General features: G+C 41.0%; 1 protein-coding gene across 1 annotated transcript; it reads right to left on the bottom strand.

The window, feature by feature from the left end:
- Positions 1 to 7,350: 7,350 nt before the first annotated feature.
- On the bottom strand, positions 7,351 to 18,401 carry LOC149283299 (diphthine methyl ester synthase-like). The gene is made up of 7 exons (XM_089497691.1): positions 18,267 to 18,401; positions 17,746 to 17,870; positions 15,561 to 15,669; positions 11,025 to 11,145; positions 9,837 to 9,876; positions 8,938 to 9,041; positions 7,351 to 7,589 (listed from the first exon to the last, which is right to left on the bottom strand). Exons 1-7 carry the CDS (start codon positions 18,399 to 18,401, stop codon positions 7,351 to 7,353), a joined length of 873 nt encoding a protein of 290 aa, XP_089353817.1.
- Between the last annotated feature and the right edge of the window lie 9,233 nt (positions 18,402 to 27,634).

The following is a 27,634-nucleotide window of genomic DNA, read 5'->3' as shown; positions in this document are numbered from 1 at the left end:
CCATCAGATAATCTTCTGTGTTGGACCAAAGAGCTAAACCTGGACATGCTCTGATAAAGCCACTGCAGGAATGCAACCATTGGGACCATAATCTCCTGTAAATTTGATGCCTCTGTAAAGAGGGGGGGTTTCAGTTCCTCCATGCCAGATCTTTATTTGTAATTTTCCTTTTTCTGAACAGACGTCATGTTGGCTATCGCCTTTTCCTCCACTTTACCCCTTTTACCTCAAGGGATCCGGTCTGTGAACTTGATGCCACTTTACCTTGAGACCGAGTGACATGTTCAAGCAACAGTGATGCAGTGATGGCTACTTCTACTGTGAGAACCAAAACCACGTGTCACCACACCATGGAGGATCTCTAAGGGAATCGAGTCAACTTTGTGTTAGAAGGCACTAGCCAAACATGAACGGCTGTTCTCATCCAAGACAGGGCTTTTGTGCAATGCCGGGCAGTTTCTAAAATTCCAGCACCGCCTCAATAAAAGCGGTTACAACTTCAAACCTTCCTCGCTCTGAGAGGAGGGGGGTTACTGTATACTCATTTTTATAGAAACAACCCATCTTTAGGAACTCATCAGTGTTACATAGCAGATCTAGTTGGGCTGCTCACCGACGAAAGCAGACATGAACTCCGTTCCATCACAACAACCATCTTAAGACTGTTCAATGTGAAACCCTTCTGGGAGTCCCAAGTGCCTTTTTACACCGTCCTCTGGATGGAGGTTTGCGATCTCCGAAATGCTGACGGTGGAGGTGACAGCTGTGGCGCAAGTCCACTGATGTTCCTCTCGTCTAACTCGGTGGGGAATGTCCTCTTACGTTTCTCCGCTGTATTTACGATTCCTCTGTAACAGACTCCAATTTTAAAAGTGATGTATATTGTAAGGCAACGTCTTTATCATGATTTGTGGTTAGGTTTGTGGAGCCCTCTGCTACTCTATCTGTAACCCACAAACTTTCGTGTGTTCTTCTTTTTAAACCATTCAAGTGGAAACCATTAAACAATTTGTGCTTCACCAATTATGTATCCAACCTGAGCACAAGGGCTAGAAAAATGGTGAATCTAGAACGGTGCAGTTTTAAGGGATTTTCTTTTTTATTATATTTTCCCCAATAAGATTTTAAATGGTAGAGCAAGTTGATTTTGTGGGGATGGTTCTTTTTTGTTTTGTTTTTGCTAGGAGCTGAAGTCATTTTAACCACATGTGCCATGAATTTTTATTTTTAAGCATGAAAAATTGGATGCCCAAAGAGCTATAATGATGTCACAGTCCATGATGTGTTTGAGTGACAATGTATGACTTGGACAACACTAGAAATAATGTGAACTTTCTGGCTGCACAAAAAAACAAGACATTTTGCCTCTTATCCCTCCCGCTCATGTTTCATATATGGATTTGGTTATAAAACTGAAAGAAAAACCCCAAGATGCCCCCAAATAGTGTACAAAAACTGTCGGGAGGTGCCATCATACCATTTGACTTGTTAAAAATCAAATAAAAAGAGCTGGAACAGTGCTTCACTCTGTCGTGGAGTTTTATTCAATAACTTTGTATGTGGGAAGAAGTTACTAGTCGGGGGGTAAAAACATAAAATGAAATTATCAAAAATAATCTGTTCTCTAAATATACAACTCTTAAATGCTATTAAAATTAGCCCTAGTGTAGTTAGTGGCCCTGTCGGTGCTCCAGAATGAGGACAGGGTGGCACAGTTTGCGTGGTTATGCCTCCCCTTTGTTTTTCCCCTCATTTTTAGTGGAAGGACATATGGTCTTGCAGCTTCACAACGGGGAGAAATTAGGTGAGCTCATGGGAGGGAAGTAAATCAGAATGCTGATACCGCCAAAGCTATAATAATATTCATTGCAACATATACTGTATGTGCATGGTTGTGTAACATATATATATATATATATATATATATATATATATATATATATATATATATGTATATGTATGTATATAAATTAGAGATGTATACATAAGCCATTTCCAAAAGTAAATGTCATATAAAAGTGATTCATAGATTTTGTATAAGGTTTCAATGATTTTACCCAGGGAAGTAGATCTTACTTCCAGGATCTAGAAGGGGCATAGTTCATAGATCTTGGGTAAGAAGTGTGTAACTTACGGTTAGCAATTCTTCGAACGAAACCATAACTGGGTTGAGAAATGTACTTTTTCAGCGTTCCACTGCGCTTTCAAATTTTAAGGTTGATGGGCAGCATCAGCTTCTAATTTTTGCAACCACCAACAAGATGATCTGTTCCTTTAAATGCACCTAACGTTGTCCTGTCTAGATGTAAACTGTACATCTTAAAAATAAATAACACTTACCCAAGAATACTTTTGCTGCCTTCCCCTCCGTCTTCTGTCCATTTTTGCCATTGATTGGCTGTGGCTGAAAAGTGCTCTATTGACATTAATAGGAGCGCTTATTTGCACACTGAACAGACCTCCGGATGCAGTATTCACCGGTCTAGCACTGGAGGAGGTTAACTTTTGGCCCATCTGATCTGCCCATTTTTTTTTTGTTTGCTGTGAAGATACATTGTTGATCCTGTGGTTATTTTGACTGTTCTCACAAAGGAATTTTTCCCACCTCTGGGTGGCGGTACAATTGCATAATTATTTTTACGTGAATTAGGGGCATCTTGGGCACATAGACCACGGTGGACATGAATTTACATAACTGCAAATGTTCTACATGACGGCCTAGGGGGGTTGCTGTCTTTCGTCTCTTCCTATATGGTAATTGAGTGAGTTGATTAAGAATACGAAGGCTCATACAATCATATCATGTATCTTATAAACTGGTTAACCGCAGTGTACACAAAGGAAGAATTGTGTAAAACCTTATATTATGTCCTTCCTATATGCTAATAATGTGATGTATTTAGTTCCTGCCAGTCCTTTCTGAAGAAACCAATTCAGTATCCTGAGGTCATATATTAACCAATAGCCCACATGTTATGTCCTAAATAAACCCAATCAATTAATATTCATTTTGAATTCTAAGTGGAACAGCCCTCCAGAATTTGTTGGCAGATAAGAACCATTTGGCCCATTCTTCCTGATGCAAAGACTCAAACTGTGCATCGCTTAAATTCCCCCACTGCGCTTATCTCTTATGCTTGGGATTCTGTTCCATGTATCTACAACTCTCTCAGTAAAATAATGCTTCTGTGCTGTGCATGGCTTTATTCACCCATGGGAAATTACAGATGAATAACACATTGTAAAAACTATTTACATGGGACAGCCCTGATTTATCCTGTGTGTGTGTGTGGGCAACAGGGATTAAGGGGCCGGTTGGAGAGATCCTCTAATTCCCCCCCCCCCCCCCCGTATGGGTGTTGCAGCAGAGGTGGCGACCTTGTGATGTTCCTAATAGTGTTTTAAGGTGGCTATTGAGTATGATGGGCAGGTAGTCCATCCTCTGGCAGCACCCCCAACACAGGTGATCTGGACATATGCAACCCTATATGCCAGGGGTGTCCAACCTGCCCCCCTCCAGCTGCTGCAGGACTACATCTCCCATAATGCTCTTTCAGCTAAGGAGCTGGCTGAGGATGGGAGATGTAGTCCTGCAGCAGCTGGGGGGCCGCAGGTTGGACGCCCCTGTTATACTCAATAGTAAGTATAGAAACAGCAGAAGTGTTTGATCCCTCTAGATTGTATGCATATTTGAGCAAGACCCACCTCACTTGTTTCTGTAGGTTATCTTGTGTTATTTACTACTTATGTCCAGTCTACCCATTGTACAGCGCTACAGAATATGGTGCTATAGAAAACAATAAATAATTGCCTTATGTGTTAGAGCTATCAATAGATCACAAAGCCACAACCAGCACCAAATTTTCTAAGCGTGCAAGAGAATCCTGTGTAGTTGTGTCATAGGATTATGAAATACAGTGATCGAGGCAAGAGGACGGTATGCTTTGCACACTTTTTTATTTCATTGTTCCTCTTTCCTCTCAGCTGTACTGTATGTTTTCTTTCCTGTTTTCATAATAAAATATGTTATAGTTAGTTATAGTTAAATGGTCATTATTCGCAGCAATCTCTTACGAGCAGAACCCTCCTCTCCTTCTCTTGTAATATTACAAATTATATTCTATCATTTCAAACTCACATCATAGTCCTTCACTGATTGTCCATGGCGGCTTTGTGTTGATATATGCACAAGGGTAATCCAGATCCCCTTTTATGACATCGTAACTCCTTTTTCCCAAGTATCAAGTAATACGAAGATATTTGGCATTTTGTCCAGTTAAGAAATTATGGCATCACAATGCTTATACTTACCAACTTAATAATTGTGGAAGAACTCCCATAACTCAATTATCCTATCCTGCCTACGTTTGGCCAAGCATGGGTTGCATCATAGCCACAGAGAGCCAACAGTCAGGCTATGCGTGCCCTGCACAAAGTGTAGGTTTACAATACTGCCCTTTCCCTAATAACCCTAATCTATTCTGCACCTATTATTATGGTAGCCAACATTTTCTTTTCTGCATATGTCTGGCATCGCTGAAACCCTCTTGGAAATGAGCCAGGGTTATTCAAAGGAATACCGTATTTGCTCCATTAATAGACAAGGTTTTTTTCAGAGCAAATGCGTCTTATAATCAAGGTCTGACTACAAGACTAAGATCCAGACCTGGATCCTCCTGTCTGGGAACCTCAGCAGTTCCACCGGGGCTTCTAACTGCAGTACAGTGAAGTACAAATGCAGTAAAACTGCAGTAAAAGTGCAGTATTGCAGTTTTTTCATGTCCAAAAAACTGCAGTATTACTTCAGGAAAACTGCAGTAATTTTTCGTAAGGGCAGCTCAATTGCCACAACACAAGCTTACCCCACTTTTGAGAAGGGTGTCTTCTGTCTTGTGTGACATCAGGTAAATCAACTGTACCCTCCTGAACATGGACTCAAACGTCATAAGCTAGTATTGCAGAGATGTGAAGGAGGACCACATGTGTGGACGCAGCTGGTACCAGAGAAAATACTAACAAAAACTGCAGTGATCAAACCACAGTCCATCGTGACACTCATCCACAGTGACCTAGCATTTTACTTCTCTTTGTTTTACAGCTGTAAACGCCAAAACAAATAATATAGTTGGGCAACATACTGCCCACCAGCTGCAGGACTTCAAATCACATCAGACTCAGCATGACTACATTCTAAAGGGATATTCCAGCCATCGTATGCGCTTCAATGCAGATGATAGGTGCGCTGTCCCTTTAAATGTTCAAGCTGTGTGGGGGGTGGGGGGGGTTACTCAGAATCCCCCATGTGCATTTGCCTCGTTCTATACCTTCTAGCCAAATGTCTTGTTCAGCTAAACACATCTCCCCGCAGTCATATATACTCCCCTCCAGTCACCTTGATGAAGCCACTTAGGAGGTGAATTGCCCCTGCAGACTTTAACCCCTCATGACCCGAACACCATTGACCCCACCAAGGCGCTCTTTTGTAGAGTTAACCCACAGGTGGTGGGATACAGACCAAGGGTGGTTTGGAGAGGGAGCCTCCTATGGAACCCCAGTCTATGTGAGAGTGGGGTTCAGCCGACACAGCTATGGAATGCACGCCAGGCTATAACGCGGTCCACACCGGGGAAACTTTAAACTGCTACCCAGGGATCGCCCCGAAAACAACGGTTTGGGGTTACATGGATATTGCTGAGCTTGGTATCCTGAGTATGGCGCCAGGCACTCTGGGCAAGGCATTAATATGTTAATACGATGATGTCCCTTTCAATGTTAGAGTGCTGTACATAAGGCTGCGTGTTTCTCTATAAACTGTTATTCACCTGGACATTAGTCTCGTCTATTGTTTCAGGGACCCGCTATATCACTAACTGTCCTTTTCAGGACAATTACAGCACCGTATTTGGCTACGTCTCGGCGGCCTATGGTGCTACTACTTTGAGGATACAGAGCCGGTGCCTGATCCCTTCCTCATAGTATTGTCTAGCACTGACAATGCTGGGAGAAAGCAAAGAACAGCTGATGGGTGTACCCAGTCGGGGTACAGGGCGTCCCGTTACAGGGTGAACCTGTAGGATTGCAAATGGCAACTTTTATGTAAGAATTTTTATAATTTTATGTTGAATAAAATATTGCCTTATAACATCCTGGATTATCTCTCATTTCTGCTGGAGCCACCTGCTTGTGAAGACCAGGAACCAAGCTTCAAGAGTGATATAAAAGAGCAGTGATCTGCTAAAAAAAATTGCCTATCCTCACTGATATATACATTTAATACTTTTATTGTGCCATGAAAATGTGTTTTTTCCTGAATCATATTGGAGACTCCATATTGGATACATATACAGTGGTGTACCCAGATGGTGCAGTTGTTTTGATGGACCCCGCTGGTTTGTTTGTAAAAGTCTGATTTTTATCTACTTCACTGTGGGTCATTTGCATTCGTGGAAAGTGCTGCCATTGATTTCAATGCGAATGTTTTCCTGTCACTGATTGGTCAACTTCATGCAGCCAATCTGTGACAAGAATAGTTGGATCTTGGGAGAGGAGGGCAACTTCTGCCGCAGGGCAGCCTCTTCTGCTGCCCTGCAGCGGTAGTACTTTAATACATATTCTTCTTTTTCAAAGGGGGTATCAGGGACATTAGACCGTCTTTTTAAACACCAATATCTTTAGCAATCCAAAGAACTAAAAGTGGAGGTTTGACAAGTCTAAATATCTCCAAAACCATTATGTTTTGAAAAACAGGTAACGAGATAAGAACTTCAAAACATGTCAGGTCCACTTTAACAATGTGTGTTAAATTCAGCAGTTGGAACAGAACCTTAAACCGGAACAAATTCCTAGGAGTCGATTTTAAACACGTCGTGGTAGGAACATGCTACATCATAACAAAAAAACTTCCAAAACACATTGGTCTCAAGACTTTTGGCAGAAAAAAACAACTCACAAACTGAACAGAATCTACTACTATTACGTTTATTTTTTAAACTGAAAACGAGATTTCCCTGGTGGTTCCCAAACACGTAACAGGAGAGGGCAGCGGTGAGTGGAACAAACGTGACTCGTCTATATGGAAACACATTTTCTTACAGGTCCAACTTTAGTGCGTATGCGGATGGATCAGCAGCTCACAGTGGAGACGGGAACATGGAATTTGAAACAAGTTCATGCAACACCCCCTATTCAAGTTTCCTGATCATGCGGCACTTGGCCAAACAGTGAAAATTAGTTTTCTGGTCCATCGGGGACAGAGATATACTAACACAATAGCACAATTACTAAGCACTGTTTGCCGTTCTATAGACAGTGCATATGCTGCTGTTATACAATGACGTAGAGAGTGTTGCTTTAGAGTGAAAGATACGTTGAGCTGTCCTCTATGTTTATCTGATCGAAGCAGGACGGGTCCACAGCAAACAGTCTAAGCATTTCCACTTCTAGAGGGTGCATGCACCCACTGATTACAAGGGAGTGCAGCGGACCCCCGAAATCAACCGTCTGCAGCTGCTGCAGCGTGCCGGACACGATCTTCTGATCGGAAGCCCCCACTCGCGCCAGACCTGCGCAGATTGTGTTTTCGGTAATAGCTGGTGGCAAAAGGACAAAAATATATGATCTATTTAAATCAATAATAATATACAAAAAAAACAATGACACTTGGTTTGGTATGAATAAAATGATCAAATCCCAGTTAATATGCGATAGAAATGACACTGGGTTTTATTATGAAGGTCCAACCCCAGTGAGCGTCTGCTGCTGGAGGAACTTGGCTGACTCTGCATAATATATAGTTGAATCGGTGTCTTCAAAGTCTCCTCACCCAATTATGCATTATACAGGGCCAGCTCAGCCCGGCTTACAGGGGAAACTTGCCAGTGTTGGCCCTCCATGATGTATAGTGAGGGTGTTCAAAACAACTCTCCCTTTAGTGAATGGGGGTCACATGGGCATATACTATGAATCAGTCTCGGGTATTACTGTTATTTCCCTGCAGTTGACAGATGTCTCCTGGATAATAAGTAAAGAGTGTAAGCTTATGTGGCTTGTTTCCCTGGAGAAACAAAAAGCAGCTAGTTGTCCAATGCAATACAATTTCCACCATCTCATCCAAATATGTATAAGCGCCAAAGAGTATCTAGCATATCGCTGTCCAGTAAATCCGGTACAAATCTTCTCGTAGCTTCATCATTATTTACAGGCCAAGCGAGAGCAAACCGCGTTTTGTATGCCAGGTCTTATCAAAACACGTTACAGACAGGAAAACCCTTGATTCTCATATCTGCTGACTAGACGCTGAGATAAAGGAAACCCGGCAGTGGAAAGCTTTATATAAACTGCCATCTCTACTTCCTATCAGTACAAGTTAGTAGCACAAATACTGGTGATATTGGGTCTGGGGGGGGAGAAGGTTGTATGCTGTGTCTGTCAAGTGCCCTCTATGTTGGGGTGTCTGTCAATATTTAAAACACACAACCACAGGACGTACTGTTACAATTTCACCCATCAACAACTTGGCAAACTCATCGAAACAGCCTAGAAGGATTTGTGCCTCTTTAACATACGTACCTTTTCAGAATATCTTAAAGGACTGCTGCTTTTTCCATGAAAGTAGCATCATTTCTGGACTGTTTGCCACTGTCAATTTCCATCTACACCCAAATGTAATACTGTTCTTCCTCCAAGTTCTACATATTTAAAGAATGGAGTGTTCTTTTGTGTACTTAAGGAATAGCAGTCTTTATTGATGGACATGGGAGATCATGTACTAAGCATGAATGTTTGTGGGTCAGTGGGATGTTCATATCCTTCAAAAGATCTCCAGGTAGCTACATAAGAAGTTAGCTACAACTGAACGAAGAATAAAACACAGCTACAGGAACTCATAGGCAAGGCGTGATCAAAGATCTACAGTGATGCCAAGATCCCCATACATACCAAGTTCTTCTCCCAGATTCCTCCTGTTCTGAACAATCTCTAAAAGCTGTTCTGCTGCCTGATTCACAGTCATATACCGAGGAGGCTCAAAAACCTTTCTACCCCTGAAAGCATAGCAGAAAACATCTATAAACACATGAACCAATCCGATACATAAATCCACGCAGTTCTCTACAGAATTATGGTGTACTTGTACAGTTGTAAATGTAAACTATAATTAAGTCAAACAGCAAGAAGGATGACTTGTAATCAGTGCCGAGTGGCTGTGCCCCATCAAGTCTGTGGCCGCAAATCACTAAAAATGCAGATATTTTGTTGATGTGGTACAATTCAGTCGTCATGCCTCAAATTGCCTTCTGAAAGCTCACAATTATCAGAGCTTTTATATTCCAGCGCTTGCTTTTCTTTACAGATCTAGCACACTGTGCCTCACCAATGCCCTTCTTTCAGGAAAACAACGGCAGCTTCGCTGATGATAAGTGCTTGTTTTCTTAAGTGGCGGCTGGCCGGGAGTATCACAAGGTCTACTAAGAGTTTTTACTTTACTGAGAGGGTAGTAGATGAGCGGTACAGCCTCCCAGCAAAAGTGGTAGAGGTTAATACAAGGGCATTTAATATAGATCGGAAAGGTGTTATCCTGAATCTCAGATTACACCAATGACTAATTAAGGTTTGCATATTTATATAAAGGAAAACGGGCAGACTAGATGGGTAACCGGTTCTTATCTGCCAACATTTATGCTGCATGTGTGCATACAAGCAGTCTACACAGCAGTGTTCAGGATCGAAACCAGCCACTCAAGTGTGTTCCTCGTACTAATGGAAATATTATGCTGTTGGGGGAAAATTTGTGATCAATAGCAGCCCTGACCCCGGTAAGGCTTCATAATTTCACTTACTTCATGAGGTTCTCTATGGATTGCTCCTTCACCTTTATATCTAAAGCAGAGAAGAAAGGACCATTCATGGTTAATTTCAAAGAATATGAGTTATTTTGAACATTTCACTGAACATGGTGTATGTTCTCATCATGGGTGTCTTATCAACATGAGCATCTACAGTGCTGGGGGGGGGCAATTTGCCCCCAAACCCTGGAAGTTTTCGGACTTAAAATTTCGAACATCGATAAAAAAGGAATTTTGAATAATTCAGTTGTCTATCCTACTGAGCAGGGATGGTTCCGGACAATCTGCATGACAGGGATACATCAACTTCAACCATTCCTGCCTTTGATTTCATTTGAAAACCAGTTCTGCTGGCACATGACCGCACCGGTATAACCTTGCGGTTCCGTTGAATATAAAAGAAGGATCCACAGGGTGCGCGTAGACATCACATGAAGAGCATACATTACCCTATCTCTTCCGTCTCATGCCCAACTCCTTAGAGCAGGGGTCCTCAAGCTTTTTAAACAGGGGGCCAGTTCACGGTCCCTCAGACCGTTGGAGGGCCGGACTATAGGGGCTGGCAGTATGTTCCCCCACAGGCATACAGCCTCCAGCCATACAGTATGGCTGGAGGCTGTATGCCTGTGTACTGCCCCATTTCAGTGTTCCGACCACCGCTCCGGCCATAGCAGGACCGGAGGATCGGTGGTCAGAACACCGAAGGGACGCGCCGCTGGTAAACACTTACCTTCTTTGATTCTTCTCTGGTTGCCATGGGTGCACGCATGGGACGTCAGTGACGTCGCTGCGTGCGCCTGCTCCCGGCGGTCCCCGCGTTTTTAAAGTAAACGCGTGCCGCAGGGACTTCACAGAGGCATCCTTGAGCATCTTTCGGAACACATGGATGTCCTGAGGCAAAACCACCCGGCGGGCCGGGTAAATGCGCTCCGCGGGCCGCATGTGGCCCACGGGCCGTAGTTTGAGGACCCCAGCCTTAGAGCTTTTATTTTGCACTCCCCAGAACCAAATAAATCTGTGGACAGCCATGGATACCATCATAGTTGAGAACTTCTAGGCTACTCAAAGCTCTCCATCAGCTGTGTAAGTGGGGCCTAGCCACAAAAGTCTTAATTAAGTAAGGAGTAGCAGGGGAGGCCATGCCGGTGGTACACAGGACAAGGAAGCCTTCAAAATTCTCACCTAGTAAGCACAGCGTGTGCATCCCGCTCAGTCTATTCCTCTTGATCTTGTCATAGAAACTCTCTGGCTTCCATGTGTCTGTCCAGAAGACAACAGAGACTGTTTCGCCAAAATTATACAGCTAAAAAACAAAGGAAAAACAGTCTTAGGGCATACATTTTGAGGTATCCCTGCTTTAGCACATTTACAACGACACAGAGATCCCGCACACAAAGCAAGCACCGTGGAAACACAATGCTGGAGCGATAACCTTTGACCACAGCAGCCACCTCCACAGGTAAAAGGATCGGGAAAAAACAGCGGCAAGAAGATGACCCAATCGCTGCTCATAAGAGGACATCTCTGCTAGGAGCTCACCTAATCTGTTCTGCTATCTGTAAGGTGAAGTGCACACCGTGTACTACTCCTAGCTGTTTCCAGGTAAACTTGCATTATTATCATTTGTCTTATATAGCGCCATCAGATTCTGCAGCGTTGTACAAAGGGTAGACAGGACATAACAATTAGTATATAACATAATAGGATGACATACAGAAGCCCCATTGACCTTCAGGCCATCCATCCGTTGATGGAAGAACATGATCTATCCAAACATGGCCATGTTATAACGATGTTAAATAACTACAAATAAAACACAAACCTGAACAAAAGTTTAGCAATAAAAAAACCCCCCGTAGTTAAAATATCAATGCTTTTTGCTTTAAGTTGTTATTGCAACAATCTACCAGTGCTTGCCTTTGTGTTACAAAAATCCTGAAAAGTGCAACCATGGGAGCCCAGCACCTCTGATCTGACATCCCCACAATGGAGGGGGAGGAGAGCAGTTTTACAATGAAACAGATAATATGGTCAAAAAGCAATTTACCCTCATAAATGAAACAAAAGTTGATATTCCCGTGCATTTTTTAAAACAAAAAATAGCAAAGTAAGATGAATTAATAGGAGAGATTAAATTGTGGGAATCAGCTGCTAATAATAAGAAATAACGTTATGGATGATGGTGTATATGGAATCATGTAATGCATGGGTGGCAGGAGATCAAGCTTTCAATCATTTCTTTCATAAAGGATGAGCTGTTTTTCACTTCCTCAAATAATAATAAGAGAATATTCAATTTCACTTCTCAGTTATTCTTGTACATCAGTGCATTGCACCTCAGACCATAGAGAGTGAATGGAAAGGTGTCCTTCATGTTCAGGGAGGTGTGTTTCCTGACGCCGAGCAGCATCCATTCAAACACGCGTGAAATAAATATATATATATATATATGATCATCCTGAATATCAGACAAGACACAGGACAGAACATGATTTGAGTTTTTTTACCGCAGAAATAAAGGGCCATCCAGATGGGCCGAAAGGTTCTTATCTGCCGCCAAATTCTATGTCTCTAGGAGTGAATTCTACTGCTCTCTAGAAAGTGCTGCTTAGTATATCCCACAGAAGAACACAATGATCACTACTGCTTTTACATAGCATATACCCAAAATACAAACCAGAATCATGGAAGCAGACACGCAGATAACCTTTTTGTGATTGACATCATGACCACCTTTGCAAACATCTACATACACAGTACTGTATCCTGGGCAGAAGGTGCTGTGACGTTAATCATTGATAGGTTTCTCTGGACACCATTTATGGAGCACCTGTGATGGGGAGGGATGCTAAACCCCTATAATATTGCCCACAGAACGGTATCTCCGGCGGGCACCCTATCGGTTCACAACGGAGCAAGGCTTTCAAAGAAAAATTTTCTATAATATTACCAAATTTTTGCCGTTGCTGGACAGATTATTCTGACTTTCTGGAGTGTAGAACATTGTGCTGCCCACAATCACTCTGAGCTCATAGAAAAGTAGGACATCAGAAGAGGAAAAAGACAGAGGGAGTTGGCTCCTTTAGAAGCATTAAGCTCGTCATATGATCCCAAACATCCCACTAGCACAGTACAAGTTTGTAAATGATTTTGGGTTAGGATGACCTGGTTTCCCCCAATCGCTGAAAGAAAGTATGTACTAAAATTGGCCACCTGAAGCGTATAAGTGTACCTAGTGGACAACTGCTAAACCTAATGTATAAAACATGTCCATCTCACAAGGTCTACCAAATACATTGCCCTTTTATTATTACTATGCTTTGCAGTTAATCAACAAGTTCACTTCCAACAGTTTCTGGGAAGAACTTTCTTATTGGTTTCGGTTTAGTATTTTACCCGGTCAAGGTCTCGATGTGTAAATTGCCAGATTGCCGTCTATAAACAGGAAACACCTTTTTAAAACTAGAAGCAAACTAGTGTAGGACTTCTCTTGTTTTGTGAGAACCAGGGTTAAAATATTCCCCTGCTTTTCTACCCCCAGCTCTGGGATGATAGCCAGACTGTTCTCATCCATCCTCCTTCTCAGAGATTTCCCCCAAACGATGCCACCTCCCAGCTCCTCCATACACATTGAACATTCCTACACTAACTGCGTGATGAATTGTCTCCCTTCATTGACTTCGCTGAGAAAATGTGCTGAAATTCTCCAAATCGCAACGTTCTGCTGATAATGCTCACGTTCTCCATCCAGCAACCCACATTTCTTACTTAAAATGTAAAAATACTGAATTTAAAATAACACTGAACACAAATTATTTTTCAGGATCACTGCTAATCCCACATGGTGAGAGATGATTAGGAGTTAAATTGATGAAGGACTTAGTAGTAAGAGCCATAACGAACTAGATCCAGACAGAAGAATGGGAAAACTGACTACATAACACGCTTAGAAAGTGACATAATAGGACAGCTTATTGTCCCTGACAGACCCACTAAGGAACAATACATATTAACCCCTTAACGACCACAAAAAAAATGGTTACGGACCAAGGTGGTATCTGCTACGTCATAGACTTTTTGCATCTACAGGGCTAAATCCCTGCTGGTGAACGGAAGATCAGGCTGTCAAACGACTGTCCTCCCATCTTGACATCTGGGGCCACAATTTGTGACCCCAAGTTGTCGGATTGATTGTAATGACGAAATATTTCAAAAGTGCCTCCACGTAGCTGTCACCGAGCTCCCTGTAGGATTCCACTGACTACTGGGAAACCCATTGTTGTAGGGACACAATATGTATATAGGTTGAACTTGATGGACTTTGGTCTTTTTTCAACCTTATGAACTATGTTACTATGTTGTACAAAGCAACCCCTGATCGTTGTGCAGGGAACCCCAATAGTGATCCCTAGGGTCATCGAAGACCCCAAAGTAGATCTCTGTGCATTGTGCACTGTACTGGGTTTTATGGAATTGTTTTGATGTGTGATCACTATCGAGTCCCACAATGCTACATTTTTGGAGGAAAAATAATATTTGCACTATATAGGGTGGTTCCCAAATCAGGGCAAGTTATGATTATATTCTGAGCATTTTCCCTATTGGCTGTGTACAAGTTATGTAGATGTACAATAGTATCTTACATTTATGAATATTGTGTCAAATTAAAGCCCTACTTATGCTGAAAAAATATAAGCTGTCTGGGTTCACTAACTGAGAAAGAGGAACATTACAGTTGAACAGAGACATAGTAAGAACATGACAATTGCTCCAGTGTAAAAAAAGCCTTGGTCCTTAGGGGGTTAAGATATTAAATCAATGGGAGCAACTTTTGAGAACGCACACAGGAAAGTTAGTATATCATATGCATGGAGATGCTTCGGCAAGGCAGAAAATACAGGCAAACGCATTAAAAGAACGTCACGCAGTTATCATATGTATTCACGTACACATTATGGGTCAATGCATTCTACCTGGACCCTGCACTGACTAGACATATAGCGACATATAGCAACATATAGGGAGCAATTCTGGTCCAAAGTCAAAATGGCTCCAAGAGTCTTCTGAATTCCTGCCCAATATAACAGAGAATTAGAGTTTTAGGTTTGTGAATATTTCAGTAGTCAATATTTCACAGCTCACAGCTTTAATACAGTTAACATAAAAAAAAAGTTGATAAAAAAGTTGGAAATCATTAAACAATATTTCTTTCATCCACCAGTTAAGAAAATGTATGTTGGGCGAGACCACAATACTGCATCCAATTTATTTAGCTACGTAGTGAACTGTGTGATCCATAACACCATAATAAAAACATCCATTCACGGAAACAATGAGCACATCTGCCGTCCCCATTCCTGTCTCAATCTCATCATACGTCAATTATATTATTAGAATCAAATGAGGAGTTTCATACAATTATATAGACTCACTGCAGCAGCAAGGCTGGAAAATGTATGCTTTGTTTTGGCGGGGCGGGGGGGGGGCATCCATACAGATCAAAAAATCAGTACAAAGACTTGATGATGGCAGTGGAGTTTTAGGAGCCATTGCTACCTGAATACTTGAATTTGTCCACCCCTGACATAATGGAAATAAAAATATAACAGATGATTATATATATTATTTAGAAATGTTTTGTGTTGGTAGGTCCGTGTTCTCCATTCACATCCTGTTGGTCTACAATTGAAACCAAGGTTCCTCCACATGGTCGCTTACCTGCAAACCACAGCACCCAACCGCACTTAGGATGGAAGCATTGTGAATAACGCGGTACTGTATCCCTGCCTTGGTGGCTCTCAGTACCAGGTCACTGTGTGTAGTTGCCCTGCATAGGAAACAGACAGCTATTATGGACACGCTTATACTTTTTCATCTATGCATCCTGTAAATGCTATGGGTCCTTTGCCTATTATATACATTGTCTGTATGATATGGCAGAGATGAGAAATAACTTAGATATAACAGAAAAATATACGATGAGGGCACACAAAGGGATACTATAACTCCCATCAAAGGTCTCTAAGTGAGATTGATGATCCGCACTGTAATAAAGAGAAATCTCTTACAAGATCTTTGTGCTGGGTTAGGAGACTTGCTCTATACGAGACAGATTTGTGATTAAACTCCATAGTATACAGCTGGGCCCTCGGTTCAAAGAGCCCCTTGTGGATTGATCGACCAAACTAATTGCATAAATCGATGCATTTGTGTGCAATGGGGAATACAATCATTCAAGAGACTGAAAATATACCAAAAATAAGCAGCCAAGCGGCAAACCACACTGCACGGGAGATCCCTACATGCCGTTTTATGATTCAGATTAGAATGCACTGTGCATTGATCATATTGATTGGTACAGTTGTTATTGGACTGCATTTATCATCAACCCGTTCCTGATGTCCAACGCTCTTGGTTTGTATTAACAGGGAATATATGATACGGTTTGGAGCCTTCCTCGTTTGTTAGTCCTGTACGCAGTGGCTCATATTTTACAGATGAGGTTATCCATCCATATATTTGCATATATTAATCAGTGCTATAGTTTTATGCAGGTCTCATTTAAATGTCCTAACGCTCATCTGCTGCCAGGATTTGCAGAAAGGTCACCTTAATAGATGCAGACTGCTTGCAATGTATGAAGCGAGGTCACACAGATGTGGGCCAGACCTCAAATGAAGAAGCAGTGGGAAAAGGGCATTCCCAGCTATGGGGGGATAAAGGAAACCCCCGGGGAAGCGGAAAAATAAATGAGGCTCTTTACAGACTGACGGGTAATGAGGTGTTAAGATTGCAGTAGACATCCCAACGGACGGGGATCAGACTAACCAAAGCGGTTTCTGACGCTACCCCAGAAACACATGTAGCGTGGTCCTAAAATTAACAATTCCTGAATTACATTATAAATAATGAAATGTGTGTTATAGTTACATGCGGTTACTTATTGCTTGATTTGGGGCAAATTGTTAAACAAAACAGTAAGATTATACATACACTGTATATAAGCTTCGGGACTAGATAGATATATATATATATATATATATATATTGTAAGTGTGCCAACATATAAAATTTCATGATTTTTTAAAAGCAGGATGGATGCTATAGGAAAACATGCACATACCCTGTTCAGAATTGGTCTTTTTGTTTGGATTTGGACCCCTAGCATCCAATTATTGGCATTTCTTTTCCTTCAGCACGATGTATACACTACAGATTTCTCATATATTTGTGTATAACAAATTGGGTATTGATTAGGCACTAATGAAGAGATATAGCTATATCGCTCTTTCCAAAATAAAAAAAGGCTTCATTAGTAAAATTAGGCACATAGATAAGAATAGCTGCATGTCACCTGAACAGTTTTGCAAATAAATGGGGCTTTTCTGCAGAATCACTCCATACGCCTGTGTCCCTCGTCCACAACACCCAGCTAATCGCCCCTTAGCGGAGATGTGTTTGGCCGAAACACATCTCCCTCCATGTGATATACTCAGCTCAAGAGCTGGTTCAGGTAATGGTGGAAGACGGGGTCTGTTTCGACCCCAGTTTTCATGTGTGGAAAGTGCTGCTATAGTTCAATGAGACCACTTTTGTGCCACTGATTGGCTGCTTCAAGCAGCCAATCAGTGGCAAGAATAATTGGAGGGAGAGAAGGGCAGCTGCTGCAGGGTAGCCTCTTCTGTGACAGGTTAATGTTTTAGTTTTGGACGAATACAAAGAGTGTCAGGGACGTTTAAGGAATGATGTCAAATTCTATAGTAAGATAAAGGGAGGGAGAATAATAAGCACGCTGTATATTTTTATTACGATGGTATAATACATGCTTTGAATCTCTTGTACAAACACTAGAGAAATCAGTCCCCTGACGTAAGATGCTTCTGAGTATTGTGCCTTTAACTTACCCAAAAGGATCGCCAACTACCAGAAACGCTACATCGTTCACTTTAGCATCCTGGAGGATCTCATCTGCTTCTTGCTCGACCGTCTCACGATCAGCGAGGATCAGCTCGCGGCCATAAAACTCTTCCTGCGCAGCGAAGGTAGAAAGTCAGTTTCCAGAATTTATAATACGTCATGATATAAACGGTCAGTAAAAGGCGGTTATTCATCAACACGGCAATACTCTGTAAATAATACCAAAGGCTAGGCGCTACGATACAGCGGACTCCCGAGAACTCAAGGCTATTACAAGCGCTGTCACGCACACAGTTAAGAGGATCGTTAAGAATTTATATTTCAGGCTTCGACGTACAAGTATCTCAGTCCTCCATATATAACGTCATTTCTTCATATTTACATCAGCGCCCAGCATTTAAGGCATAGATACTAGAAATTGATTTTTCTTTGGAATTATTGGGATGCGGGAGCAACGGGCGCCATCACATCGCAAAGTACAGCGGTAAGAACTGTAGCGGTGCCATACCAGGGCTTCCTTTCCCACAGACAGTATGGAGGTGTACGCTTCCAGGTACACGCGGGAGCAGCTCTTGATAACCTCCAAGCCTCTGACCGTCACATCCTTTGCGTCTCCGAGACCTAAACCTATTAAGTACAACATCTTCCCCAAACACGAGCCGTCAGCAACGCCGTCAGCAAGCCCTACGCCTTCACTACGCTGCGATATTCTTTACAGGACGCGGCTGGCGGACGGACTATGTTCCTTGGCAGCGGAACAGTATATTCTCAATATTACAAATAAAGATTTGATATAAACGCGTTTATAATCCTACATGTGCTCCCCGCTAACTACATCAAACATGCCTCTCAGTTATATCTACTCTCCACTGCTGCGAATTCAATGCTATAAAATGTCTAACAACTGCTTTAAGTGATAAAGAAATGAAGGCTGCTGTTAAACTATGATGTCATATTCTCTTATCCTGCATCAGTACCACTGAAACCTTGTCTAATGTGCATACTAAAGGCGCCGTGGAAATAATTATCACGCTGAGTGGTCGGGATATTCCTCATTCAGCTGCCATTCCTTAATATGAACGCGAATCCCCCATTAGTCTGCCCCACGCTGACAGCTTCGGAAGGAACTTGGAATACGGCTGCCGCAAACAATAACCTTTGACTTCTGAAATGCATAGCGTCCATTTTGACTATTGGCAACCCTACCGTCTGGTGAATAGCGTCCCGAACAGGCGCGCATTAGAGCGAACGCTCTCGCACGCGGCGGCCATCTTTAGTCTGGGCACAGTGTTAACTCACAGATCTTTGATCTCTCCAAGAAATCTGCATTCCAGTTCTCTGGGTGAGGCCCCAGAAAAGCTAATGCGGCTCCAGGTAATACGATTACTACGTTTACTTGCTGTTGCTTTTATTAAATGCATTTTATAAAATAAAAATAGTTCTGCAATAACAGTAAACCTTTTTAAACACAGTAACCCTAAGAAGAGGACATGGACAGACTGAAATGTCCCACTGTGGCCCTGTCCAGTGGTCAGCATATCCCCATTCTGGGCTTGGGTAAGTAACTATTATTTTTGGCATCACCTATGTTCCCTAGGGGCATTTTTCATTTAGGGGGTGTGGCCATGGGCGTGGCTAAGTGTCAGGTCTCTGAGGAGAACATTTATATGCCTTTATCACCTAGTGTTTTATATAGGGTGACCACATTCAGGGACACACTATGAAACGCATGAGATCACACACACAAGTCTGTATATATATATATATATATATATATATATATATATATATATATATATATGCGTTAGACATGCATTTTTAACTACATAATATGTACTTATCGCTTTGAAGTAAAGACTATGATTAAAAACATAACAGCTGAACTGGCAGTTTATTTAATATTAGCCCCTGCTATCAATATATATTAATATAAGACCCTGCTGACAATATATATTAATATTAGACTCTGCCGCCGATATATATTACTATTAGCCCCTGCTGTTGAAATATATTATTAGCCCCTGCTGCCTATATATATACTATATATACTATATATATTAGATCCTGCTGCCAATATATATATATATATATATATATATATATATATATACATATATAAATATATATATATATATATATATATATATATATAAAATCACTCCCTACGCACCCGCACCCAAAAATAGGTATAGATCAAATAAACAACACATAAAACAGCACTTGCATGTATAGATCAACTGAATAAGACATACAAACCTTATATATATTTGCAGGTATACATAAATAATGTATGGAAACATAGCATAGCAGCTATAGATCAACACATTAACACACAAACCCAACTTTGCATGTATAGATCAATTGAAATTCACATGTGAACTCAGCACTGAAGGCATAGAATCAGACATACAAATCCTGTATTTGCAGGTATACAATTATAATATATGGATACATAGCATTGCAGGTATAGGTCAGCAGAACACACAAACCCAGCAATGCAGGTATAGATCAACTGGAAATCACATGTAAACTCAGCGTAGGTATAGATCAAATAAACACATTGAAACACCATTGCAGGTATTGATCAACTGAATAAGTCATACAAACCCTGTATTTGCAGGTATACATAAATAATGTATGGTCACATGGCATAGCAGATATGATCAACAGATTAACACACAAAGCTAGCTTTGCAGGTATAGATCAATTGGAATTCACATAAAAACTCAGCATTAAAGGTATAGATAAAACCCCCTAAATACGGGCATAGATCACAGGTTGCACACCCAAATTCAGCCCTGGCGTCCACATTGCCCACATAGAACCTGACCAGCACCCAGATAACACACATAGGACTTGCCATCTTTGTCCCCAAACAGCCCGGCATGAGTCAGGTTTGTCCCCAAACAGCCCAGCATGTGCCATCTTTGTCCCATAAACACCCTGCCATCTTTGTCCCATATACACCCTGCTATATTTGCCTTTCCACAAATCATTTATACATCTATAATATACACAAACACTTTTACAGTCACTCATTCATTCACATAATTTATACACACAAGTACATTTATTCAGTTGTTTTATTTAATAACACGTAATTGTGAGAACACAGTGATACGCTCATACCTATTAACTAATGCCAGCTGGTAGACAATATGTTTGGGATTTGGGTCCAAAAGAGAGTCTTTCCCCTATAGGAGGTGATTTTACGTGGTGATTTATATTCAGTATGGTAAAAACTGCTATTGGTCCAAAAGTGGTTGAAGATACATAGATAGTGAGGACAGAAACTAAGCAACTGGTACATATTCTTCGTGCCGTTTTGGAATCACTTTTTAATTTATCCTTAAGTGACTTAAGAGCACTTCAGTCACCATGTGCATATGTATGCTGTGTGCTCCCTTAAATATTTCATGGTTTCTCCCTTGCAAATGGATGGGGGGTTATGCAGAATCTCCTGCATTTGCCCCTTTCCTCTGCCCACAGCGATTTTCGTCAGCTGAACACATCTCCCTGGTGTATTTACCCCCTGTCAGCTCCAGAGCAGCTGTTCAGATCCATGTGTGCACAGAAAGTACTCCCATTGATGTCAAGGAGAAAACATTTGTGCCAATGATTGTCCCCTATAAATGGGGTTTGGATATTTTTAATGTCCCCCTATCTTATCGTCAGACCACTTCTATGCCCCTGTCTCACGTGGCTCCACTTCTTTTCTTGTATCTTCTTGTTCTGTCTTCTTTCTTCCATCTTTTGTCTTCTGTTGTCTGTCTTCCTCTTTTCCGCATGTGTTCAGTCTTCACTCTCTGTGCACTTCTGCGAAAGGGCGGCGCTTCCGGGTACACCCGCTCCCTTGGTTGGAAGAATAAGGGAGAGGCTGTCCCGTGACTCCCGCTTCTGCAGAAGTACCCTAAGTACCCAACATTGCAGACATGTTTTTGTACCTCTCTTTCTCTGCGAATCTGTCTGCAATATTGGGGATTTCTAAGGGTACTTTTGCAAAGGAGCAGAGTCACAGGGACTGCCTCTCCCCCATTCCTCCAATCGTGCGAATGGGTGTGGCTATAAGCCCACCCTTTTGAGGAAGTGCACCAGGAGCAAATACTTAACACTCGGAGACAAGCGGAAGTGATAATGCTCCATTAATGGAATTCTTTGGGTAGATATCCCTTGTAATCACTGACCAGGAAATTCTAGTCATGAGGGTGTGGGGGATATTCCGTTTTTCCTGTGACTTGTCATAATTTTGACGACATCAAAGGTAGAGTCAGTTTGAAAGGAAGTGTTTTAGTGCAGAGATGTGTCTCGGCCAATGCCACAGTCATGCTTTCAGAATTTATAGAACAGAGCTGTTCAGTAGTGGTCGTCACATTATAGTTAGAATAAGAACAGATTAAGTGCTATAGATTGAGAATTAAAAAGTGAAATATGAGAAACATAGAGTTTCTAAGACAGGCTGCCTGCATCTCCTGTTGAGCAGTAGAAGGTCATTTAATAAATCCACACAGAGTGGGGTCAGTGCAGCCCATGGCAGAGTATGTTAGTGAGATAGCAACACTATAGGTTCATGGTTGTTTTCTTTAAATAAATGCATCTTTTCCTGGACTGATAATATATTGATTTGACATTATCGTTATATTACAGGATGCAGACGTTCTTATCTTATACAGGGTATGACAGATATTAATAATGCATTTGTTTGTAAAGCTAAAGGATTGACCTTGGAAAATTACTCAGGGGCTCCTAATGGAAACATGGAGTTTGCGTCAACAAGGAGTTTAAATGAAAATTCTATCCATACAAATAGCTACATTTATGAATTGCAGAATATCTTTTAATATGAATAAAATAAATCCGTTATTTTGAAAATCCGAGGCAACCTCCCTAATATCTTCATCAAACACATTCCAATGCATTGGCCTTCCAGAGGTGAATCTCATGTTGGTAAGACCTGTATGAATTAAACTCCGAAAACCACAGACTCAATACAAGACCTCAAATCCCTCAAAGAACAAGCTCATTACTTCTTTAAATGAGAGATCTGCATTAATTGTCTTGTGAAGGCCACTTCCTTTTTTAACCTCGACTCACTTCACATTTAGTATTAAGGAGCCACAATTTAAATAAACACTTTGTAGTCTAAAGCCATTCTAAAATGCTCCAAACCCATTTTAGACATCTTCCCTGCCATATGAATAATGTACAATCTTAGCCAGGTTTGTTGATGCACTCTTTTCATTTCGTGATCTTTTTGCATTGACCCCCATTGCATTTTTGGGATATTGTATGCCCCTGATCTCTCTTCTGTAGGACCTATGTTGGCAGGACTGGGCAAATGGCTGGTAGCCACAGTAACCAATTTTTAGTATTACAATTGTTATTAATTGCAATAAATGTATCACTTTTTCAATTACATAAAATCAAGCTGGCTATTAAATAATTATAACCTTCTGGGGTCCCTCACATCATTTTCATAATTTTTTTAGCCTCTCACCTGCATTTTAGGAAGTTTTATAGTTGTTGTTAGAGTTCTATTTGCCAAAATATATCTGAATTACCTAATTTGGTGGATAAAAGTGAATGCTTATTGGTTAGAGTGCTGTAAGGGGCCATCAGCTAAGTAGCCATTGAATATTAATTGTTTTAACATGACAGTTCATGATTGGCTTTTCTAAGATGTACCGATTTCTTTACAAAAGGCTTTATGTCTCACATTGATAGAACAATCGGTGTGTTTTACAAGACCACAAAAAAGACAGAAGAACAAAAAGAAATGCTACATCAATAAAACTAAGAATAAATTAATCCCGACGCTCATTGTTTATCCAAGTGACAAATGACGTTAGTGTAAAGTTTCAGGTGAGAAAGGCCCTTTCCTTCGGCTGATTGCTTTTAACGTCTCATAAAATACTATATTAAAGGAAAAACCTCTTTTTCAATGGGAACATATTTTTAAAAGGGCTTCTCAGGGCCCCAAATACAGAGAAAACTGTAGTATCCATAAATATGCCCTTTATTAGACTGTTCTCTTTGATACACTATAAGGACTATTGTATAATTGCATTAACTATTATTTACTTATGAAATAGCACTGTCGTATTCTGCAGCGATGTACTATGGAATGTAAACCTTTAATGAGGTTAAAAGCTCCTTTTGTGTCTTTGGAGCTCTCGTTTGTCATCTCATTGCTTAATAAGGGTAATGAGACGTCCTCTGAGCCTGTTGGTGTTCCTCTCCCCTAGAAACCTTGATACTTTTACTTCTGTAGGGCCAGCAGATTCCTTCATGGTGATTCAAGAGGGGAAAGTGAAAACATTTAACTTTTAAGACAATTTAAAAACGATAATTACGTACAAACACACAATAAAACATACTGGTAATGAAGGAGAAGAAGGCCCTGCATTTGAACTCTTACAATTGGGTGTTGGAGGGGGGAGTGAGGCAGTAGGAGAGGACTGTTTAGGTGAGGATGAGTTGATTGTAGAGAGGTATAGAGAGCCAATGGAGTGACCGGCACAGCAGAGGGATAGAGAAATTAGTCTAGCAGCAGTGTGCGAGTTGCAACTATCCAAACAATATATTACAAATAAATGGGTTTGTATTTTGGTTAATTCTTATGGAAATGAATGATTTAAGGTGAAGGCAGCAGGATTTGGTGAGTAACTGGATATGAGGAATGAGTGTGCCATTAAGGCAGTAAATTGTTGGCCCAGGACACAACAGAATAACCAGAAACTTAGTCTTGGAGATGTTAAGTTTCAGGTAATGAGATCCCATCTATGATGCAATTCCAGAAATTGGGGTGGGTTAGATGAGAGGGTGAACGGTCAAGAGTGGAAACCCAAATTAGAGTGTTATCATTGTATAGGTTGTACTGAAAACCAAGGGAAGAAATTAGTTGTCCAAGCAGGAGGTGTAGATGGAGACAAATAGAGGCCCCAAAACTGAGCCCTGAGGAGCACTAACAGAGAACTGCAGGGGAGAGGAAAATGTTTTATGGGCTGTGCATAAAGCCAACGTTTTTGCGTATATATTGTAAATGGTCACATGTATTGCTGTTTTTTAGCATCTTGTCTAAACAGTAAACTAATCTAGTTGTTAAGAAGCAAAAGTGTGTCAAAACAACTACTTTAATTCTTGGAAAATTTGAGGACTGATGATTATGACAAAAGGTTTGATTTAGCAGGATTTTTTTCTTTTGTGATTCCTAGAATAAGTACATTGGAGTGTACCTGCTTGACACATGAGGTTTAGGCTCTTTGTTATGTTCAAAAGTAATTTGACACTTTTATTGTAACCTTTCTAAGATGCTAATGTCAGCGCCAAACACTCTCTTTTCACAGATACTGTTTCTTGCTAAGCAGACCATATCACCATTAGACACCATATGATTATTATTTATGAATGTATTCATTTTTATAGTGCCAGCATATTCTGCAGCGCTGTACAGTGGGCAAGCAGGACTCAGCAATCAGTACATTACATCACATTATGGACTTACGTAAAGCAAAAAGTTAGGACAGTCCTGCTTAGCACACTACCATGTAAATGGGTGGGTAGGGGTTGTAGAATAACAGCAGGTAGGCCAAAGCTGCTTAAACTGTTTACGAAGTAGGTAGGTAGCCCATGATGTACAAAAGATCTGTGTGTCTGTTCTGGAAAATGTATGTTTGGTAGGTACTGAGAGAGAGGTTTACGAAGAGAGACTTTGTTTCGGATATCGGGTGGACGCCAAGGAGACAAAGCTTGTTTTATCGATTCAGTTAATCGGAGAGGGGAATCAGAGGGAAATGTAGGAGAAACCTTTATTTGTAATTTAATCTGTTATGCTAAACTGCATTACTCATATGTACACATTGTCTCTGCAGAGAAAAAATGAACTCCAAAAAACGGGTTAGGGTAACTGTAGTAAGACACATGGTTCCTGGAGCTGAGTGAAGAAGAAGGGGCTTTGAAGTTGTTAAGGGGTTCTTTTTTGTAAGCACACATCACATATCACACCCAGGCTGGCCACATTGTACCCCTTAGAAAAGGTTCACTGAACCTGGAAATCGGAATTGATTTGTGTTGGAAGCTTCCAACCCTTTGGTTGCCCCGGGTTTCCATGGAAGAAAGCAGCTTCTTTTCATCCGTTACTAGGGTAACCACCAAGAACCAAGCATCTGAGAACAATTTGGCTGAGGTGAGGACGGGTCTGAGAATTGGTGGGAAAGATCAGGCTTAGAAAAAGGCAGCCCTCCCTCCTCCCCCTTTGGCAGAGTTTTAAAGGACACTTTAAGGGGAGTTCTTTGATGCTTGGTTCATGCTAGATTTGCAGAGAGTATTCATACTGTGTTGATCATCAAGCGCTCCATACTGATGACCTCCTGTTTTATAATATTGCTCGGCAAGAGGAAATACTTTCTTTTCTTCTTTTCTTTTAACGCATGTTCTGTTTGAGGAGAAGAAGCAGAACGAAGAAACTTTAACTGACAACACATGAAGTAGCCAGAATATTCCTTACACAAGGGTAGAAATAAAGAATGTGAGTGTATAAAATAGAAATAATTACAGTGGGTTTAAAAAAACCCAAAGGTATAGAAAGATGGCGACAGAGCACCCTCATCCAATCACAACAATATGTACATAAAGGTACAAGAAAAAGCATACTTTATCAACATAAATTATTATTAAGTTATAATTTATTATTTTTCAGTTCACCAAAGTTGGAGCCAGACTCCTATGTGTAGTGGGACTCATTATGGATAAGGGGCTGCTCTGCTGTGTGGACTGCTCTGATGGGTCAGCAAACACCTCAAATTCACCTTAACATGAGATGAAATTCTACATTCAGCTTGAAACAAGACATTTGCATACGTCCCAAGTGTCCCTTTTTGGTAAAGACAGAAACTTGACGCAGATGAATGATACAGAAATGTTGTATGCACTTGCCATCTCTACTTTACATAATTTTATCATATTCTAGATAATAATATTGCATTTGATGGACCTTCTCAATGTTCCATAATCTGTTCTGGGAAATCTGCGGTTGCTCTCTGTTTCAGGAAGGGTTCCATTGAGTTAATAAAACTTGATTGATTTTTCTTCACTTAATTCCTTTCTGGTTGAGGTACCATTGTAGCCTGTTAAAATCCATTCACAGCTACCTTTGGGCTAAGATTCTGGCAACACATTCTCCCTTTCTGCCATGACAGGTTGGCATTGAAAAGCTTTTTCTGCCCTTAGTGTTCTGCCAGAGTCATTAGTGCACAAGGATGGTCTGTGCCCATTGGCAGACTTTCTGAATGTTCCCATTCATCCAACATTGGGCATTATACTTTCAGTCTCTCGAGTATCGTTTTTTTTCTTCCTACCAAGCTGAGCCCAGATCCCAGTGCTGAGAACCAGTCTCCAATGATAAAGGGGACACAATTCCAGTACTTTCCTTTGTGCAGTTACGCAATATTGTTTTTTTTGCAGAGAAGAGACGGACTGGCATCTAAACAAAGCTGTATTAACTTCTACTTTGTTATGTAATGCTTGTTATTGTAATGGGTTCCCCAATGCTTCACTCACCCAAATCTTATAAAAGAAGATTTTTTCAGTTTTTATTATTTTTATATCTCTATCTATCTGACTGTTTATAGAGAATGATGTAAAGTCACGTAGGATTACAAGGCCTTGGAAGTGATTTCTTCACATGCCCAGGGGAGGACCTCTGAGGTCTTGACAGCTTTTTACTCTGTAAACATTGGTCTATGTTAAAGGTTTCACAAGAAGAAAACATAAATATCATGGAGAAAACCGTCTTCAACTTCACTTAAGCTAATGTCTGTATGTGCCGAAGTGTTAGGTTAGGTAACGTCTTGTTTACGTGCTCTGTGTCAACTCCTTAGG

This window comes from Sceloporus occidentalis, unplaced genomic scaffold (assembly GCF_023333645.1).
Source record: "Sceloporus occidentalis isolate IW3139 unplaced genomic scaffold, rSceOcc1.0.p SCAF_106, whole genome shotgun sequence".
NCBI lineage: Eukaryota > Metazoa > Chordata > Lepidosauria > Squamata > Phrynosomatidae > Sceloporus > Sceloporus occidentalis.
The sequence above is the reverse complement of the archived record's forward strand: the minus strand, read 5'-3'. Positions and strand labels throughout refer to the sequence as shown.

What these genes read in the sequence shown, in the direction of transcription:
- LOC149283299 (XM_089497691.1), bottom strand. Translation starts at nt 18,401, where the DNA reads ATGTTGTACTTAATAGGTTTAGGTCTCGGAGACGCAAAGGATGTGACG. An exon ending in TTGGGTGCTGTGGTTTGCAG is followed by an intron (nt 11,146 to 15,560) that starts GTAAGCGACCAT and finishes TTTGTTTTTTAG; the next exon opens with CTGTATAATTTTGGCGAAAC. An exon ending in TCCATAGAGAACCTCATGAA is followed by an intron (nt 9,042 to 9,836) that starts GTAAGTGAAATT and finishes CTATGCTTTCAG; the next exon opens with GGGTAGAAAGGTTTTTGAGC.